This window comes from Bison bison, unplaced genomic scaffold, assembly GCF_000754665.1.
Source record: "Bison bison bison isolate TAMUID 2011002044 unplaced genomic scaffold, Bison_UMD1.0 scf7180017864109, whole genome shotgun sequence".
Lineage (NCBI taxonomy): Eukaryota > Metazoa > Chordata > Mammalia > Artiodactyla > Bovidae > Bison > Bison bison.
In genome coordinates this window covers 2,502,772-2,524,835 of record NW_011494681.1, presented here as the reverse complement: position 1 = coordinate 2,524,835, position 22,064 = coordinate 2,502,772, and the positions used below count along the sequence as shown (strand labels likewise).

Sequence of the window (22,064 nt, the reverse complement as noted above, 5' to 3'; positions counted from 1 at the left end):
AAATCCTTTTATTTATAATTGCAGGGTAATTGCTTTACAATATTGTGTTGGCTTCTCCCAAATATCAACATGAATCAACCATAGGTATACATATGTCCCCTCTGTCTTGAACCTCCCTCCCACTTCCAATCCCATCCCGCTGCCAGCGATCTTGATTCCAGTGTGTGATTCATCCAGCCCAGCATTTTTCGTGATATACTCTGCATAGAAGTTAAATAAACAGGGTGACAATATACAGACTTGTCTTACTGCTTTCTCAATTTTGAACCAGTCCATTGTTTCATGTCTGTTTCTAACTGTTGCTTCTTGACCCTCATACAGGTTTCTTGAGAGACAGGTAAGGTGGTCTGGTGCTCCCATCTCTTTCAGAATTTTCCACAGTTTGTTGTGATCCACATAGTCAAAGGCTTTTGTGTAGTCAATGAAGCAGAAGTAGATGTTTTTCTGGAATTCCTTTGATTTCTCTATGATCCAGTGAATGCTGGCAATTTGATCTCTGGTTCCTCTACCTTTTCTAAACCCAGCTTGTACATCTGGAAGTTCTTGGTTCACGTGCTGCTAAAGCCTAGCTTGAAGGATTTTGAGTATAACCTGAATATCACGTGAAATGAGTGTAGTTATATGGCAGTTTGAACAATCTTTGACATTGCCCTTCTTTGGGATTGGAATGACAAATGAAATTTTCAAGTCCTGTGACTACTGAGTTTTCCAAATTTGATACCATACTGCGTGCAGCACTTTAACACTTAATCTCTTCTGCTTCTATTAGGTCCTTACAATTTCTGTCATTTAACAAGCCCATCCATGCATGAACTGTTCCCTTGGTATCTCTAATTTCCTTGAAGAGATCTCTAGTCTTTCCCATTCTATCTATTTCTTTGCATTGTTCATTTAAGAAGGCCTTCTTATCTCTCCTTGCTATTCTCTGGAACTCTGCATCTTTCCCTTTCTCCTTTGCCTTTTGCTTCTCTTCTTTCTTCAGCTATTTGTAAAGCCTCCTCAGAGAACCACTTTTCCTTCTAGCATTTCTTTTTCTTTTGGATGGTGTTAGTCACTGCCTCCTGTACAGTGTTATGAACCTCTGTCCATAATTTGTCTGGCACTCTGTCTACCAGATCTCATCCCTTGAATCTATTAATTACCTCCACTGTATAATCATAAAGAATTTGATTTAGGTCATACCTGAATGGCCAAGTGGTTTTTCCCTACTTTCTTCAATTTAAGCCTGAATTTTACTATAAGGAGCTGATGATCTGAGCCACATTCAGCTCCAGGTCTTGTTTTTTGCTGACTGAATAGAACTTCTCCATCTTTGGCTGCAAAGAACATAATTAATCTGATTTCTGTATTAACCACTTGGTGATGTCCACGTGATGGTAATGGTCATAGTGGAGAGTTCTGACAAAACATGGTCCACCAGAGGAGGGAATGGCAAACCACTCCAGTATTCTTGCCGATAGAACCCCATGAACTATATAAAGAGGCAAAAAAATATGACACAGAAAGAAGAGACTTCCCCAAGTTGAAAGGTGTCCAGTATACTACTGAGGAAGAAAGGAGGAATAGCCCCAAAAAGAATGAAGAGGCTGAGCCAAAGCAGAAACAATGCCCAGTTCCAGATGTGTCTGGTGGTGAGAGTAAAATCCAGTGCTGTAAAGAACAATATGGCATAGGAACCTGGAATGTTAGGTCCATGAATCAAGGTAAATTGGATGTGGTCAAGCAGGAAATGGCAAGAGTGAACGTCAACTTCTTAGGAATCAGTGAACCAAAATGGATGGGAATGGGCAAATTTAATTCAGATGACCATTATATCTACCATAACCTTCAGTGGTAAAGAATCTGCCTGCAATGCAGGAGACACAGGTTTGACCCCTGGGTCAGGGAGAGCCCCTGCAGAAGAAAATGGCAACCCACTCCAGTATTCTTGCCTGAAAAATCCCATAGACTGAGGAACCTGGTGGGCTATAATCCATGGGGTCACAAAGAGTCAGACACAACCGAAGGAATTAAGCATTCATGCATTATGTCTACTACTGTGGACAGGAGTCCCTTAGAAGAAATGGAGTAGCCCTCATCGTCAACAAAAGAGTCTGAAATGCAGTACTTGGGTGCAGTCTCAAAAATGACAGGATGATCTCAGTTGGTTTCCAAGGCAAACCATTCAACATCACAGTAATCCAAGTCTGTGCCCCAACCACTAATGCCAAGGAATCTGAAGTTGACCAATTTTATGAAGACCTACAACACCTTCTAGAACTAACACACAAAAAAATAGATGTCCTTTTCATCATAGGAATCGGAACGTTAAAGTAGGAAGTCAGAAGATACCTGGAGTAACAAGCAAGTTTGGCCTTGGAGTACAAAATGAAGCAGGGCAAAGGCTAACAAAGTTTTGCCAGAGAACACACTGGTCGTAGCAAACACCCTCTTCCAGTAACACTAGGGATGACTTTACAAATTGACATTACCAGATGGTCAATACCAAAATCAGAGTGATGATTACATTCTTTGCAGCCGAAAATGGAGAAGCTCTATACAGTCAGCAAAAACAAAGCCTGGAGCTGACTGTGGCTCAGATCATCAGCTCCTTATAGCAAAATTCAGGCTTAAAATAAAAAAAAAATAGAGAAAACCACTAGTCCATTCAGATATAACCTAAATCAAATCCCTTATGATTATACAGTAGAGGTGATGAATAGGTTCAAGAGATTAGATCCGGTAGACAGTACCTGGACAGTACTATGGACAGAGGTTCATGACATGGTACAGTAGCAGTGACTAAAACCATCCCAAAGAAAAAGAAATACAAGAAGGAAAAGTGGTTGTCTGAGGAGGCTTTCCAAATAGTCGAGGAAAGAAAAGAAGTGAAAAGCAAGGGAGAAAGAGAAAAATAGACCCAGCTGAATGCAGAGTTCCAGAGAATAGCAAGGAGAGATAAGAAGGGTTTCTTTAATGAACAATGCAAAGAAATAGAAGAAAACAATAGAATGGGAAAGACTAGAGATCTCTTCAAGAAAGTTGGAGATACCAAAGAAACATTTCATGCAAGGATGGGGCATGATAAAGGACAAAAACAGTAAAGACTTAACAGAGGCAGAAGAGATTAAGAAGAGGTGGCAAGAATACACAGAAGAACTATACAGAAAAGGTCTTGAGGACCTGGATAACCATGATGGTGTGATGACTCACCTAAAACCACACATCCTGGAATGTGAAGTCAAGTGGAACTTAGGCTCTGCAAAAGCCTCTGACTGTGTGGATTGCAACAAACTGTGGAAAATTTTTAAAGAAACGGGAACACCAGACCGCCTAACCTGCATCCTGAGAAACCTGTATGCAGGTCAAGAAGCAACCATTAGAACCTTATATGGAACAACTGACTGGTTCAAAATTGGGAAAGAAGTACGGCAAGGCTGTATATTGTCACCCTGTTTATTTAACTTCTATGCAGAGTACGTCATGTGAAATGCTGGGCTGGATGAGGTATAAGCTGGAATCAAGATTGCTGGGAGGAATATTAACAACTTCAGATATGCAGATGATGCCACTCTAATGGCCAGAAGAAAAGAGGAACTAAAGAGCCTCTTGATGAAGGTAAAAGAGGGTGGAAAAGCTGGCTTAAAACTCAGCACTAAAAAACCCAGATCATGGCATCTGGTTCCATCACTTCAAGGCAAATAGAAGTCGAAAACATGGAAGCAGTGACAAGTTTTCTCCTGGACTCCCAAATCACTTGGGATGGTGACTGCAGCCATGAAATAGAAGACACTTGCTTCTTGGAAAGAAGGCTTTGACAAACCTAAATAGCTTATTAAAAAGCAAAGACGTAACTTTGCTGACATAGGTCTGTATAGTCAAAGTTCTGGTTTTCTAGTAGTCATGTGCAGATGTTTGAGTGGACCATAAAGAAGGCTGAGTGCTGAAGAATTGATGCTTTCAAACTGTGGTGTTGGAGAAGACTCTTAAGAGCCCTTTGCACAGCAAGGAGATCAAACTGGTCAATCCTAAGGGAAATCAACCCTGAATATTCATTGAAAGGACTGATGCTGAAGCTCCAATACTTTGGCCACATAATGGGAAGAGCCGACTTACTGGAAAAGACTCTGATGCTGGGAAAGATTGAAGGCAAAGGAGAAGAGACAGCAGAGGATGAGATCATTGGATAACACCACCAATTCAATGGACATGAACTTGGGTGAGCTCCAGAAGATGGTGAGGGACAGGGAAGCCTTGGCAGTGCTGTAGTCCACAGGGTCACAAAGAGTCGGACGTGAATTAGCGACTGAACGACAACAAGAATGTCCATGTGCAGTGTCATCTCTTGTGTTGTTGGAAGAGGTTGTTTACTATGACCAGTGTGTTCTCGGAAAAACTCCGTTAGCCTTCGCCTTACTTCATTTTGTACTCTGACAGCAAACTTACCTGTTATTCCAGCTATCTCTTGACTTCCTACATTGGCATTCCAATCCCTGTGATGAAAAGGATGTCTTTTTTTTGGTATTAGTTCTAGATGTTGTAGGTCTTCATAGAACTGTTCAATTTCAGATTCTTTGGCATCAGTGGTTGGAACATGGACTTGGAGTACATATTCTTTGTATGTATTTTCAGTAATAGCTCTATTCCTGCAACAGAATCTAAATTCTTTAGGTAGCTAAGAGGAATGTAAAAAGAAAGACTTTTGAGCCATCTTTTCCTCCTTGAAAACAATCAGCCTAAATTAATTCTCATGCCAAAGAGGCACATTTTTAGGGTGGCAGATATTGCTGCCTTACAGAATTAATATCCAGAATATTTAAGGAACTTATACAACTCAGTAGCAAAAATAACTTTTTTTTAAATAGGTGAAGGACTTGAATAGACATTTCTCCAAAGAAGGCATAGGAATGACCCAGCAGGTATGTGTGGAAAGGTGTTCAACTTCACTAATCATCCGGGAAAAAATTAAAAGTAGAACTACTGTATGGTCCATCAGCCCCACTTCTGAGTATTTACCCAAAGGGAGGGAAATTAGGATTGTTATCAAACCCAAGTTCATGTGCCCCACGCACAGTGAGCCCAAACAAACGGAACAGTCAGACTTGGGAGCAAAGAAAGGTTTGTTGATCAAAAGGGTGCTGACCAAGAAGATGGAAGACAAAGGTTTGTCTCAGATCCATCTTACTGGCTGGCCAGGGCACAGTGTTCTTAAAAGCAACAGTTGGGATGAGGGTTGCAGGGGCCATGCCCTTCTTCTCATTGGTTAGTGGTAATGTAACAGGGTGGTATTTCAGGAATCTTAATCATCAACCATTCAGCCAGTCTGAGGTCCAGTGCTTGTGCCTAGCACGTTATCCCCATCCCCCACCTGGGTGGGGGTCTTACAGAACAACTCAAAAATATGTGGCAGGTTGTTAGGTATATCCCTTGAGGAGGAATTAAGATTCTTTTATCACTGAGCTATTTTTTTTTAGTGTTGTATTTTTAATTGGAAGATAATTACTTTATAATATTGCATTGGTTTCTGCCATACATCAACATTCTTGAACCTCCCTCTCACCTCCCACCCCATCTCATCCCTCTACGTTTTCAAGGAGCGCCAGATTTGGGCTCCCTGCATCATACAGCATATTCCCACTGACTGTCTATTTTACATATGGTAACATACATGTTTCCATGTTACTCTCAATTGGTCCACCGTCTCCTTCCCCCACTGTGTCCACAAGTCTTTTCTCTGTGGCTGTGTCTCCACTTGCTCCCTCAAAGTAGGCTTATCAGTACCACCCTTCTATATTCCCTAATATATGAATATAAGATGTTTGTTTTTTTCTTTCTGACTTCTCTGTTTGATAGGCTCTCAGTTCATCCACCTCATTAGAACTGACTCAAATGCATTTGTTTTTATGGCTTAGTATTCCATTTTGTATATGTACCACAGCTTCTTTATCCGTTCATCTGTTGATGGGTATCTAGGTTTCTTCCATGTCCTAGCTATTGTAAATAGTACTGCAGTGAACACTGGGGTATGTGTTTTTTTCAGTTACTGTTTTTTTGGAATATATGCCCAATAGTAGGATTGTTGGGTCATATGGTAGTTTTATTCCTAGTTTTTTAAGGAATCTCCATACTGTTATACTGGAGAAGGAAATGGCAACCGACTCCAGTATTCTTGCCTGGAGAATCCCATGGACAGAGGAACCCAGCAGGCTACAGTCCAGAGGGGTTACAGAGGGTCGGACACAACCGAGTGACTGAAGAACAACAACAATAATACTGTTACACATAGTGGCTGTATGAATTTACATTCCCACCAACAGTTCAAGGGTGTTTCCTTTTCTCCACACCCTCTCCAGCATTTATTATTTGTAGATTTTTTGATGATGGCCATTCTGACTAGTATGATGTAATACCTCATTGTAGTTTTGATTTTCATTTCTCTAATAATGAGCAATGTTGAGCATTTTTCTATGTGACTATTGGCCATCTGTATGTCCTCTTTGGAGAAATGTCTGTTTAGGTCCTCTGCCCACTTTTTGATTGGGTTGTTTGTTTTTCTGGTATTGAGCTGCATGAGCTACTTGTATATTTTGGAGATTAATCTTTTGTCAGCTGTTTTATTTGATGTTATTTTCTCCCATTCTGAGGGTAGTTTCACCTTGTTTATAGTTTCCTTTGCTGTCCAAAAACTTTTTAATTAGGTCCCATTTGTTTATTTTTATTTCCATTACTCTAGAAGGTGGCTCATAGAGGATCTTGGTGTGATTTTTGTCAAAAAGAGTTCTGCCTATGTTTTCCTCTAAGAATTTTATAGTTTCTGGTCTTAACATTTGGTCTTTAATCCATTTTGAGTTTATATTTGTGTGTGGTATTAGGAAGCGTTCTAATTTCATTCTTTTACACGTAGCTGTCAGTTTTCGCAGCGCCACTTATTGAAGAGACTGTCTTTTCTCCATTGTATGTTCTTGCCCCCTTTGTCAAGGACAAGGTGCCCATGGGTGTGTGATTTATCTCTGGGTGTTCTGTCTTGTTCTGTCTTGGTCTATATTTCTGCTTTTGTGCCAGTACTATATTGTCTTGGTGATTGTAGCTTTGTAGTATAGTCTGAAGTTAGGAGGTTGATTCCTCCAGCTCCATTCTTTTTCCTCAAAATTGCTTTGCCTTTTTGGGGTCTTTTGTGTTTCCATACAAATGGTGAAATTTTTTTGTTTTAGTTTTGTGAAAAATGCCGTTGGTAATTTGATAGAGATTGCATTGAATCTGTAGATTGCTTCTGGTAGGATTGTCATTTTCACAGTGTCCATTTCTCCCAATCCAGGAACATGATATATCTCCCCAATTGTTTACATCATCTTTGATTTCTTTTGTCAGTCTGCTATGATTTTCTGTTTACGTGAGCTATTGTTTCTTGACTGCTTTTCCTTTGTGTCTGCATTCCCTCATTTCCCTAAATTCAAAACTGCTTGAGTCTCTTCTTTGAAACTCAGGGAAGGCCTAGGAGGTTAAAGCCTTTCTCTTGAAGCGATAGCACACTGTCATGTTGATTTCAGCGTTAGTAACCAAGAAGTAGAGGTAATTTCAGTGTCCACGTGTCCATGGATGAATGGACAAAGAATATGTGATATATAAAGACTCTGCATCTATATACAAACATATACAATGGATGATAATGCAGCCTTAAAAATGAAGGAAATCCTACCATTCATGACAACATGGATGACATTATGCTAAGTGAAATAAACTAGATGCAGAAAGACAAATACTGTATGATCCCACTTATATGTGGACTCTAAAGAAGTCAATTCACAGAAATGGAATAAAATGATTGTTATCAGAGCCTGGAGAGGCAGGGATTTAGGGAGATAAAGTTCAGGAGTACAAAGTTTCTATTATGCAAGATGAATAAATTCTGGAGATCTAATGCATGACAAAGTGACTGCAGTTAACATTATTGTATACTTGAAATTTTCTAAGAGGGTAGATCTTAAGTGTTCTCATCACAAAAAAAAGAAGTTAACCATGTTAGGCATTGGATGTGCTAATTAGCATGAGTGTGATTATTATTTCACATTGTATATCAAATCATCAAGTTGTTTACTTTAAATGTATACAATTTTAAATTATCAATTATACTTCAGTAAAGCTGAGGAGGATAAGACTGAATTGTGTGGGTGTGGCCAAATTCCTAAATAATTCCTACTGAGAATCTAAAGAGAAATTAGTTATCTACCAATTCAGAGGTAGATACTACAGGAAAGCTGTTAAAAATTAGCTGGAATACATATATTATTTCTACTTTCTTAGTAAATTAAACAATTTTCTCTTAGTGCATCTTTCTGTAGAATTATTAACCTTAAATGTTAGCAGCAGGCCGAGCTCCTTCAGACGGTTGGGAAATAGGAATGTCTCTTTATTGGCACATTTTGGTCAGGCTCTCACTGCTAGAACAAATAAACTGCTTGTCATTTATCACCCTAAGAGAACTCTGGTCAAGATTCAGAATTCAGGGGTGGGGTTCTCAACCTAACCAGTCCACTTGCCTGCCCCCTAGTGTACGGGGGTGGTAAGAGCAAGGGCCCCCTTACCAGGATCCTCCAGAAGCTTTCCTTTCCACAGCCACAGGGCAAGCGCTAGGATTTCCTCTGTCCACATTCCTCACAGATGGTGGGAACCAGGTGTGGCGTGGATGAAAAACTAGGCCTGGTCAATACACTGAAATCTCTTATATCCAGTTCCAGAGGACCAGGCAGGCTCCCACAGAAAAAGACAATACCTAGTTCATCAATGGGCAAAAATTATCCACGGGCGAATAGTGTGTAAAAAGTTCTGTGAAAATTCAGTCCCTTTTTCCATCCTACGTGGTGTAAAAGTTTTCACTTTCCACAACATATTCTGAAGTGCAGGTGGTGCACCAACTTTTCGTTAACTGAGTTTAACCAGTGTCCTTTCCTCAGATGCCTGTGTGCCTTTCTTGCATTCTGCTGTGAATATTTCCTGTGGGCCAGTTATGACTTCGAGATTCTGTTCTCCAGTGACATCCACTGGAAACCCTAAAGAGGAGTATGTGAAAGAGAAAAATGTAGTAATAGAGCCCAAAATAAAGATAGTTTATTTTAACAGATTCTCTGGCCAGTAACCACCATTTCTGCTTTACACAATTTTTCTGTCAATCTTAGAAGTTTTCTAATCCCTCTTTACTGTTTTTGTAAAAACTAATGTTAAAGTACCCTAGAAGTCTTTTTAAAATGTTTCATTCCTTCTCTAGGGAAATGAAATAGTTGAACCTTGCCTAAGGTAGTATCTTAATGGGAGACATTCTCACTCAACTCTGCCTATTTCATTTCTAGTATTCCAATTTTAGGAGAAAGTCTGTTGTTTACATCAGGTAATGTTTCTTTATGGGCATAGTGGAACAAATATTTTAAATGCACACAGATAAAATAAGATCTCTATAAAATCAGAATATTTGTTTGTAGCTTGTAGAGACATTTAAAAGTGGGATCACTCCATTAGAATCATGGTTAATAGCCAGTCGTGGTGTGCAGGTTGGCCTTCTCTAGTGCAGGATTGTCTTGCTAGCTAGTACACTGCTGACTATCTGCCACCCACAACAGGACTGTGGTCTCTGAAAGTTAGTGGCAAGCACATTTTACTTCCTGCTTCTGAGCTGATTGCTCAGAACCTTGGGACACTAAAGTCTTGGACTCCTGCTTGAGAATGCAGGTTGCCTAGGTGATATTTTAAGATATTTTAGAGGTAGAATTAGAGCTTTGCAAAATGAATTATGCTTTTAATTGAACTAACAGTTCAAATATTGAATTAGTTTTGTGAAATTGAAATTTTGGCAGAAAGCTAGTTCTTTTCCAAGTTGTATTAATGAATAATGGCTTTACAAAAGATGAAAATAAAACCATGAGTTGTTACAGTGGCTTCATTCTGTAGAAAATTTCCAGTAGAGTATATGGTGCAATGCAGTTGTCATTGAGGAAATTATTTTCATGAAGATTTGCTGGTAGTCATTTCTATCAAAAACAGTTACAGGAGCCTCATAGTTTTTATTTTATATTTTTCCATGTTTTATTTTTATTTAATTCTTTTGTTTACTATTACTTCAACATTGTGAATTTTGAAGCTAGATAATCATACAGATGGAATCTCCACTCTCTTTTATGTTTTTATTGGCATCTGATCACCTGTAACTTTTAGGATATCACCATTATTTTTAGTTAAGATGTCAAGTGCAGCTTGGGTCCCTTAGTCCTTCAGTAATATCTCTGGGGAAAAGATAGGAAGCCTGAATTTCACAGGTAGCGATTTGTTACAGCAGGTAGAGAAACAATGAGAAACACATACTGCAGGAGACAGAACAGTCATAGCCCAAGCAGCCTTCCTGTAGTTCTGTCCCCAGTCTGTTAACATACCATTTTCAAAAGGTGAATTTGGGGGCCTAAATTGATACCGTTAGGTTCCTCTGCCATTGCAGAACAGTGAAGACAAAAGCACTCACCATCTTAATATTCACAGGACTGTGCTAAAGAATAATGATTTAAGATCGAGACAAGAGTTAACTGCCCACCTCACCAACCAGTGGCCTTCCCCAGGAGCTCTGGATGTCAATGCTGTTGCCTTGGATACGTTGCTTTACCGAAAACACAATAAACAGTGGTATGAGTAAGTGTAACACTTTTTTTTTTTTTCCCCCAACTAATTACAAACTTAGTTGTACCGAAACATATGACTGTCCACTTTGGTTTCTAATACTTTTCTGAATTCATTATTAGCTCAGAGCAAAAGTGGGATTTAAGACTATTTTGGCTTGGTAAGGTTATATTAAGGCAGTGAATGTGGTAATGTTACAAAGCCAAGGCACCCTGGAGAAGTAAAGACGTTGAGAAACGCTTATGTAGTATTACATTAGCTACCTACTTCTCTACTGAATCTTCAGCCAGTCCTTCAGTTACGTCAGTGAGCTTGTATTTAATGAGCCATCTATGTTTGAATTCTAGCTGTGGTGGTTGTTTTTACGTTAGAACTAATTTTCATGCTTGAACACAAAATTCCATGTCATAAAAGGATAGAAAGAAATTTACTTGTTCTTGGTGGGTCTGAAAGAGTTTGGTTCATTTTTCAATAAATCTAATTTTGGGGGGATATTGAAGATAAAATCACTCCACCCATGGCCACAAGCTCCTTTTCCTATTTCTTTGTCCCAGGATTCAGGACTGTTTCACTTAGCTACTGTTTCCCCTGTTGAGAGCTACAAAATCTTAGGCTCTCTTTCTTTAGGGTTTTTTTTTTTCCCTCTCTTTTTTTAAGTTTTCTTTCTTCATTTCAGAACTTGTAAATCGCGTTACCTTCTTTTGGCTTTTAGTCACTTTCCCATCGTGGTAATTATTTTCAGTGTCTTTATTGTCATATCTTCAGCTGATTTTTCTGATAGTTTTTCCTGCTCGCCCTCCATCTCCTTCGGTTCTTTCTCCCTTTACCTTTGTCCCTCCTTCCTCTGCTTCCCTCTCTTCTCCTCTTTTCTCTTCCTTTTTTTCTTCCCCCTCTCTCTTTTTGTTTTTTTCTCTGTTTTTTTTTTTTTTTTAAGAGCCCTTTTTAAAATTTCACTGGTAGTACATGCATACTCAGTCGTGCCCAACTCTTTGCAACCCCGCGGTCTGTAGCCTTACAGGCTCCTCTGTCCATGGAATTTAACCAGGCAAGAGTACTGGAGTGGTTGCTATTTCCTCTTCTAGGGGATCTTCCCAAACCAGGGATTGAACCCACGTATCCTGCGTCTCCTGCATTGGCAGGCAGGTTCTTTACCACTGAACCACCTGGGAAGCCCTTCACTGGTAGAGCAATATATTTTTGTGCTTCGTAGGCCACCTTTCACTAGGTAATTAGTGGCCTGGCATTTCTACAAGGAATGTCTTAGCACAGACCTATTTCTGCCTGCTTTCCTCTGTGATTTTTCTCACTTCAGAGATAGAACTCAAAATAAATTTTTACCTTTTGTTGTTTAAAAAAGATTGCTGGAGGCTTTTATGTTTACTTGCCTGTTAGTTTCATTGATTGTTAGAGATAAATAGGGAAATATGAGCCAGTTATTTACAAAATCAATCAGTAGAACTCTCTTCATCACCTCCTGCACCACACTGAGTATGAGTCAGGGTGTTGACTGGGTCTTTCATGGATTGGAACCTAGTTCCCTTATATCCTATGAAAGGTATAAATAACTACAATACATCTTATTATGCTAGTATATAATTTTATCTTTCTGTGACACATTTAATGTATGCAAAAATATTTATTTGTATTTCTGATTTATAATTGAAAACCTGAATTTATAGCAATACTTGGTATGCTTATCTATAATGTAAGATGCTCCTGCTTTTATAACTGCAAAAATATTACTATATCCTGACAAAATACTAGTAACTGTGCTTTTTAGTGCAATATCTATGTTGTCACTTTATATAGTGGGTGGTAAAATATTTTAGCAGAAAGACATGTACATACCACTGCCTGCCCCTAGAGCTGCCCACTGGGGAACCAGTGAGGGCATCCAAGTGGAAGATTTATTTCTGGGTTGCCTCCGCATGTAGTAATAGTGGCTGTCTCCTACAAAATATTGTAGTAGCAGCAAGAGTAATTGCAGCCTCAGAAAAAAATGCAGCGAAACTGGCTGTTTAGAATGGATCCAGGTTTTGTCCCTCTTGACTTGGTTTCTCCTTTAGGTTAAGAAAGGATGCCCTTTCCTTCCTGGCACCATCAGTCTTTAATCTCGCCAGGCCTCTGATGTTGGCACTGCTTTTCTGTGACCCTGTTGCCAAACTGATATCCCTGAACAAAAGTACACACTCGGGGCGGTGCTGAGATGCCCGTACCTAGAGTTTAAAGTCAGGATTTGAACGTATTTCTGTTGCTTCCTTGCTGTTGAACACTAAGCGTGACTCCTTGCTTTTTGTGTCTGCACGTGTAATACTGGGGTGGGGGTAATGCTTATTTAAACGGAACTGTGGTGAGAGTCATCGGAGGTAGTAACTTGCCTGGCACCTAATCCCTTTCTGATAAGTCTTTATTTATTTATAGTCTATATAACCTTTTCTGTTTGGACTCTTGTATAGCCTTACATCTTTCATGTTTGGACAGTATCCACTTACCTGATATCCTGCTATTTCTTAGAGAGCTCTTAAAGCCCTATCTAAATTTAAAATGACCAACAAATTCCCAGTTGTTTGAAATAAATAATACCAACTTTTTCATGTAGAAATGGAGATTTTCATGTAGAAATGGATTTTCAGAACAGAGTAGTGCTGTATATAAATCATGTTTGAGACACATCATAGCTTTGCATCAAGATACAGTTTTTGTTCTCAAATTTATAATACAGGCCAAAGCTATCGAACTGACCTGATCACCAGTTCCTCTTCATTTTATCAGTGTCTTAAATAAGTCCAACAAACATTTGTGAGAAACTGCAAATCATGAAGGAGGTAGCCAGAGCCTCCTTAACAGGGAATATTAGCTCTCTTAATAATATGGAGAAAGAAACTGATGCTGTAATGAGTCATTGAAATTTCATGCTAAAGATATGGAAGGTCTATAGTTAACTTCTCCAGAGGCTCTGTAAATGTATTTGCCCACTTGGGTTTTAGAAGAAAGAAAGTGTGCTGTTTGATGTAATGAATTTTGTGGTAAAATGACCCGTTGGGTAACTTGGCTGTGATCACCTTGTCATGGAAGGACCCCTTTCACAAGAGATCTTAAATTTATTTCCATTTACTACACTGTTTATAAAGCTTTAAACATATCATTTCAAATTTATTTCTAGATTATTTAGACTGACAAGGTTAGTTATGCAGGATTTTATTATATCTCTTCCTTTATTTCAGACATAGGCATATCATGTTAAAATTTTTTAAAGCATTACAGGCATTTAAGGCATTACTGTAAAAGCTCAACAATAAATAAATATATAACGCACACTCCCTAACACACACACTGAGCAATTGATTCTTTTTTTTTCCCCACTAAGTTCTGTTTTAATATATATCTTTATATGCAAAGTCTAGGTCACATGAGCTTGTTAAGTATCTGGTATATAACTTGTTAGATTACCTGTTGCATAACTTTGTTAGATTTATTCCCATCCCAGATCAGATCCATCGTCACCATATAGATATTTTCCACTTACACTTTTTTTTAGTCTTCTAAATTTATCATTGTCTCCCAATTTGGCTGCCATTCACAAAATTATTAAGAATTATGAAGTTTTTATGCCCTTCATGATCTACTACTTAGGCCTATTTTTCTTAATGATTTCCAGTGCATTAGATATAATCACTTCATGTGTATTCCAGGTTCTCCTTCTCATGTGTGTCTAAAGCACTGAGGTTGTGGAAATCTTTTACAAATTACATTTTGTATTGACCTGACTCACATTTTGTCCTCCTTTAAGCTCCCTTGCATTTTTAGTAAATTAAAAGTTTATAGATGTTCTGCTATAACAAATGCTTACTTTGTTCCTTAAACATACGTCTGTGGAAATTAAACCAAGAATAAAAAGAACAGTTTCCATGCACGGTGATGTGCCTCTGTGTATAGATTGGGTGCATATATTTCTATTTTCTACATGTGGATAGTTTATTCTTCTGTTTATCACACTCTCTATTGTTCAGTGACTACCAGATAATGTAAATTATTACTGACCTCAAGATGTCTAATGGGCAAATAAGTAATGTAGATTAGCCACGACATTGTGTCTGCATTGATATGAAGTATAAGGTTGTAGAAAAATTTACTTATCATTGAATTGACTTATCACTCAGTTTCCTTTAATTTGCCTTTATTTTGGTACCCAGTTCTATATATAGAAGTTTGAATTTGAGTGGTTTTTAAATGTTCCTATAGTAAGAAATTGAATGCTGTGAATTTTATTATGTCTCAAGTGCTTACAAGAGTTCTTACAATTTTAAATTATATTTAACAATGTAATGGCATAAAACTGCGAACTTTTATATAGTTAATGCATGACTCTTACTATCTGGGTTCTTATTTTGATTAAGCTCTTGCTGTTTAAAAAATTCAACTCTGAGAAATAGGAGCAGACTGTTACCTGGTTTGGTGTATCTGGTGATGGTGGTGGTTTAGTCACGAAGTCGTGTCCGACTCTTGCGACCCCATGGACTATAGCCTGCCAGGCTCCTCTGTCCATGGGATTCTCCAGGCAAGAATACTGGACTGGGTTACTATTTCCATCTCCAGAGGATCTTCCCAACCCAGGGATTGAACCTGGGTCTTCTACATTGCAGGCAGATTCTTTACCAACTTAGCTACAAAAGAAAGAGAGAAAGTGAAATTGTTCAGTCGTGTCCGACTCCTCGTGACCCCATGGACTGTAGCCTACCAGGGCCCTCTGTCCATGGAATTTTCCAGTCAAGAATACGGGAATGGGTTGCCATTTCGTTCTTCAGGGATCTTCCCAACCCAGGGATTGAATCCAGGTCTCCTGCATTGCAGGCAGACAGTTTACCATCTGAGGCCACCAGGGAAGCCTGACTTAGCTATGGGATACCCTTAAATCTTACAGTGTGGTTTTAGTGAGTATAGGATTCCAAGATAAGACTTTTAAAGACAGAACTCCAATAGACAGTTTACTCCATGACAACAAAATGTTTGTCAGATGGAGTTGCCGGTTACATTGCAAAAATGGTTAAAAAAAAAAAACAAAAAACAGTGGTAACCAAAGCCATTCTTTGTCATTACTGAAAGCAGCTGAACTAGATTCCTGTCAGATGCTGGGAAATAGTTTCATGCAAGGAAGATATTGTATAGTACTGATAAGATATTCATAATATCTTATTCATGTCTTACTCATAATATCTTATGAATAAGGTGCTTAGTTTTGGCTTGGAGTTTTTATTTTTGCTTCAGAATATCATTGTCTCCCAAATTCTGTTTTTATTTCCATTGGCATTTGGTGAAGCACATAAAGCCTGTAAACTCAAGGATTATTCCCTAAAGGGTAGAGAGGTCCTGAAGTCACTTTGGATGTGGAAGTGCCATTCTCTGAAAGTACTTCAGCAGGTCACTCAGGAAGCACACCCCTCACAGGATGTCTTCCTGCACTTTTCCCCCTCAGTGGGTGACCCAGTCCTGGAGAGCCTGTAAATGTGTGCCACCGAGTTCTCAGTCCTTAGTCACAGAGACTTTTTAATTCTGGGTATTCCGTTGTTTGTAAATATTTCCATGCATACATTTTTAGTTGAATAATATCAATATGAACAAGTTTCCTATAGTGAAATAGCAGCATCAGAAACATCCTAAGCCTTTCATTTTAAAAGGCAAGTCTTCTACCAGTTAGACACAGAAAAATAACTTGGAAAAGAAACTTATTTATACCTTCCTTTATTAAATTCTTCCATTCCTGCTTTCTGCCATAGCTAAAAAAATAAAATTTTACTGGAAATCAAGGGAAATTGTCAGTGCTTTGATTAAATACAGTATAGTTTCCATGATCTGTCTTAGCAAACTGAGCTGCTGTTTAAGAAGGGCTTCTAATAGGAAGCCGAGTCTTTTCTTCTTACACTAGAGAGGAGATAGTGTAGTAATTATGGGGAGAGAATTAGAGCCAGGCTACCAGGTGCAAATCTCATCTCCTGTGTCCCAGTCCTCTTCTATCAAGTGGGCATGATAATAATTCCAACCTCTTCTGGTAGCCATGAGCATTAAGGAAGTTAATATATATGTACATGTAGAACAGCACCTACCATTTGGTAAGTGCTATATAAATATCGGGTATCATTTTTTGTTACATGTTATATATGTGTGTTATCTGTTATAGTTATCTCTGAAGTTTCCTACAGAGACTATCTTGCTATTTAAAATTATGAGTAAGAACTTTTATACTCTCAACATTTGAAAAGTCATCACTGTGTAAAGTGAGAAAGTGTTCACATTGTAAGCTAGGAAGCTATTCTATCACCTCATCCTTCACCTCATTTCTTAAAGGGTAAAACAAATGGGTGCCAGGTGTATCCCCCTCATACTTAATACACACACACCAGCTAAATCTCTGAGCCTCCTCTTGTATGTACGAACAGAGAAGAGCTATGTAATAGATCACTTAGATTATATATATTTTCTACAATATTATTATAACACTTCTAGGAAATTAGATAGGGTTTGACTACCTTTGGAAATAAATGTTAAACCCAAAAAATGTGTTCCTCTTCCTGGATCATTTATATTTAGAAATAATACTGAATTTTGTCACATACCTGAAATGTCAGTAATACCACAGCTGCATATATCTCTTTGAGTTGGTTTTATGTTGACAAAACAAATATGAGGAAGATTTGAACATTTACATTCATTAACTTTCCATTCATAACTGAATTTTCATCTGTTATAATTTATTTCCAGTGAATTTGTTTAATAGAAAATGGGCTCATTCAAGTTGATGTTTGGCAGAAACCAACACAATACTGTAAAGCAATTATCCTTCAATTAAAAATAAATAAATTTAAAAAAAAAAGAAAATGGGCTCACAGGTGTCAACAGATGATGGAAGGAGGTTAATCATCTTGCAAGTGTATTAACAAACAGGTATTTTACTACCCAACATTTTTTAAATTTCTCAGTGACAGGAATTGATGACAATAATTTGTTATTTTTATGTAAAAATCATCTGTAACAGTCCCAAGGTATTGTGCTTAGGAGACAGTCCTCACAACAAAAGTTAGGCCAGTTTCAGTTTCATTTGTGTATTGAGAGACTTGAGACTTTCTGCACCTTTGACAACTGATAATGACCAGAAGTGCCTGTTTCTTTACTAACTTGATCATCAAAAATTGATGTAAGGAATTGAATTTGTTTGACAGGTTGTTTCTCTTTTCCTGTTTTAGTGGATTTAACAACCTCCAAAGAGGGCGGAGGGAAAAATACAACAGTTTCTATTGCCGCCGTGATACAGATGAAGTTTTGGGGGCAGATGGGGAGAAATGTACCTGAAATTCAGTAAATTGGAGAAAACCATTAAAGAATATCTCTAGAAATTTTTTTATTGTGGGAAGAAGTTAAAGTAGTATTTCACCTTTGTCTTACAGAAAAAGTTATCAGAGCCTTGACCAGTTATCAGCTGAGGTTAGCCTTTCTCAGACTTCACTGGATCCAGGTCAGTCACAAGAAGGAGACGGAAAACAAGACACGTTAAATTTAATCAGTGAAGGTAAGAAAAAAACCTGCTTGAAAATTATGATTTCCTGCACTGTACATGTTTTAATTGCTAAAGAATAATAGTGACATTTCTGTGAAGCTAAGCTGCCATTATGATTAAAAAGGGTCAACTCTTGTTTTTATCTCATGTGTTTGTAGCTAAACTTCTCAAAAGATATTCTGTAGCTGTTAACCTTTATTTCCTCACTTCCTATGTTCTTTTTTACCCACTCCAATTTGCCTTTTTTTCCCCAATTTGGCTTTTGAGTCTCTGCTATTTACCAAAATGCATTTTATGAAGGTGATCAACCGCTGCCATATTGTTGACATCAGTCCTTTGTCATCAGCAGTTTTTGATCCAGCTGATGATTACTCATTCTTGAGTTCCTTTTGGTACTTCATTTTCTGAATATGCTGAAAAACTTGGGGAATAAACATAGAAGAGTCTTCTTTCCTGCCTGCTTTCAGCTGTGTTCTAAGTACCCCTCTTTCCATTGAGTTGCATCTTCATGAGCAACATGTTGATCCAGTTTCATAACTTTTGAGGCCACTTTCAATCGTATGATCACATTTCAGTTTCTGAGATACAGTCTGCTTGCTTTTAAACTTCAGTAGAATAGCTGGTTTGAAATTCTTTCCTTTCCCACTCCCACCCCTCAAGTATAGGCTAGGTGTGTGACTCTTAACACTTTGGATTGGATAGCTGGTGCTGGAATAATCTGATGCTCACATATTTTTCCTCTACTCTTCTCAGTTCCAGGCTTGGTGATGGGTGAGGGCTAGGGAAAAACAGACCCTTCCTTACTTCAGAGGAACTGTTTTCTTCTGTGCCTCCTCTCTTCTTTGTCATCTTTGTTGCAGTAAATGACACCACCACAGGCGTCCTAGACGCTGCTCTTTGCCCTCCAACTGCAAGTCAGTTTGTTGGCAAGTTCTGTCTGCTTCCCACGCGACGCGTGCTGCGTGTGTTGATTCAGCCTCCCCATTACTACTCCTGTGGTCTAGGCCACCTGAATCAAGCCTCTGGGATGGACTGCTTTCCTTAACCATTAAGAACATAAATTGGAATCTATTTGCCACCCGCCTTGAAATTCTGTAACTGTTCTCAGTGCCAGTCAGAGTCAAATCCAAACTGCTTTTCGTGGCTTCCTCGTGATCTGGTCCTTGCCAGCTTCTGCCTCGTGTCGGTCCATTCTTTGGTTTGTTCTCCGCACCATAGCAAACTGACCTCCAGATTGTCCCTCCAGGCTGGTTTCTGCCTCAGCTATCTTAACACTTCCTTTGCCCACTGCCCTGAAACTCCTTTCTTAAAGTTTTCCCATGGCAACTTGTTTATCAGGTCTGTGGACAAATATCAGCTCTTCAAAGTAGTTTTCATTGGCTACCGTACCTTAATTCACCACCTGTCTCCATGTCCACCCCATCCCAGGCACTTTACTGTACATATTGCTATACATTATGGTATGATTCTTATCTGTAGCTCCCCACTAAGATGTAAGCTTTTAAGGGTAGCTTCCTGGTGGCTCAGACAGTAAAGAATCTGCCTGCAATGTGGGAGACCTGGGTTCGATCCCTGGGTTGGGAAGATCCCTTGGAGAAGGGTATGGTAACCTACTCCAGTATTTTTGCCTGGAGAATTGCATGGACAGAGGAGCCTGGCTTGCTGCAGTCCATGGGGTCAAAAAAGTCAGACACGACTGGGTGACAGACAAATGCTTTCACCACACATGAGGGTGGGGTATCTTATCCATATTTTCACCAGTATATTGCTAGAGTCTGATGAATTATAGATATTCATTAAATATTAGTTGATAGAATAAGTATATATAATAAGTAAGTGTCATAGACTGTGAGGAACAAATTACTGGTAGTATAAAGTAAAAATTCAGTTAACCAGAAGTCTCAGGCAATGGGAAAATTGTGATAAAATGAATTTCCTGCTTCTTTTAAGATAGTTGTTGACATGTTCTCAAAGGGCCTTAGTCTGTTTTGCTAGTTTAGTAAACAGTGTATATTAAATACAAACGGATCTTTCTTTGATGATCTGAACAATAAAGGTAGCATATTAGAGTGTCGTAGTGGCACTAATGTCGATGGAAAAGAGTAAACTGTCATTATTTAGAGTCTGTATGTTTTAAAAGCCTAATGAATACTATGAGTGGATTTCTTTATGATGATTTTTCATATAAAAATACATTTGTTCAAACTTTTAATCTAATTTCTAATTTTAGGCATTTTAATATCAGGAAGACTATATTAATAATGAATATTTTTATACTATTAAAACAAATGTGAGACTTCCCTAGTGGTCCAGTGATTAAGACTTTGCTCCTCCACTGCTGGGAGTGTGAAGTGCGATCCCTTGTCAGGGAACTAAGATCCTGCATGCTGTGTGGTGTGGCCAAAAATAATAATAAAGTGAAATTTGTTAAGGACAAAAATAGAAATGAGTGGAGGAGGAGGGAGGAATGAATGGGTGGCACATACAGGACTTTTAGGGCCATGAAATGGCTCCAGTGATACTAAAATGGTAGATACGTGTCATTATCCACTGTGCAGCCCATAGGGTGGTCAGTGTTAGGAGTGAACCCTGATATTAACTGTGGACTCTGGGTGATGATTATGTGTTTGCGTAGGTTCCTCCGTTGTAACAATGTGCAGTCTAGTTGGGGAGGTTAATAGTGGGAGCCTGTGCACGTGAGTGGGTAGGAGGCATGTGAACAGTCTCTGTACCTTCACGCTCAGTTTCTCTGTGAACCTAATTACCCTAAAGAATACTGCATTGGTTTTAAGAATTCAAGGTAGCGCTTTGAAAAGATAAACAAAACTGATAAACCTTCAGCTAGACTCATCAAGGAAAAAAAGATGAGACCCAAATCCATAAAATCAGAAATGGAAAAGGAGAAGTTACAGCTGATACCACAGAAATGCAAAGGATCATAATAGATTACGGAAGCTAGTAAAATGGATGAGCAAGGAAAAAAATGGACAGAGTCCTCAATGTACAATCTCCCAAGGCAGAACCAGGAAGAAATAGAAAATACGAACTGATGCATTACCAGTAATAAAATCGAATCAATAATTTAAAAACTTCCAGCAAACCAAAGTCCAGGACCAGATGGCTTCACAGGTGAATTCTACCAAACATTTAGAAAAGAGTCACCACCTCTCCTTCTGAAACTATTCCAAAAAACTGCAGAGGAAGGGACACTTCTGAACTCATTCTGTGAGATCCGCATCACCCTGATAGCAAAACCAGACAAAGATATCACACAAAAAAGAAAATGACAGGCCAGCATCCCTGCTGGACGTACATACATTACAGGTAGTACTCTGATCAAAATGCAAAAGAGTCATAGAATTTGTTAATTTTTTTCTTTAAAGGGGCCTTTCACCTGGGGGTAAATAAACCATCTATTGAACAGCTCTTGGGTGAAAGAGAAATATAAATTGAAAGTACGAATTTCTAAAAAATGCCAATGAAGACTCTGCATAGCAGACTTTGTGAGATTTACTTGTCTGTGACCAACCTAGACAGCATATTAAAAAGCAGAGACATTACTTTGTCCACAATGGTCCGTCTAGTCAAGGCTATGGTTTTTCCAGTGGTCTTGTATGGACGTGAGAGTTGGACTATAAAGAAAGCTGAGCGCAGAAGAATCGATGCTTTTGAACTGTGGTGTTGGAGAAGACTCTTGAGAGTCCCTTGGACTGCAAGGAGATCCAACGTGTCCATCCCTGAAGGAGATCAGCCCTGGGATTTCTTTGGAAGGAATGATGCTGAAGCTGAAACTCCAGTACTTTGGCCACCTGATGCGAAGAGCTGACTCATTTGAAAAGACCCTGATGCTGGGAAAGATTTAAGGCAGGAGGAGAAGGGG

At 38.7% G+C, this 22,064-nt stretch overlaps 1 protein-coding gene across 1 annotated transcript in view; it reads left to right on the top strand.

Moving 5' to 3' along the window:
• The window catches only part of RUNDC3B (RUN domain containing 3B), a 154,908-nt gene that overhangs the window by 119,266 nt on the left and 13,578 nt on the right, over positions 1–22,064 (top strand). Inside the window, exons 9-10 of the mRNA XM_010839074.1 lie at positions 10,501–10,647; positions 18,075–18,196. Coding sequence (XP_010837376.1) covers positions 10,501–10,647; positions 18,075–18,196 — 269 coding nt within the window. The remainder of the gene's footprint in view (positions 1–10,500; positions 10,648–18,074; positions 18,197–22,064) is intronic.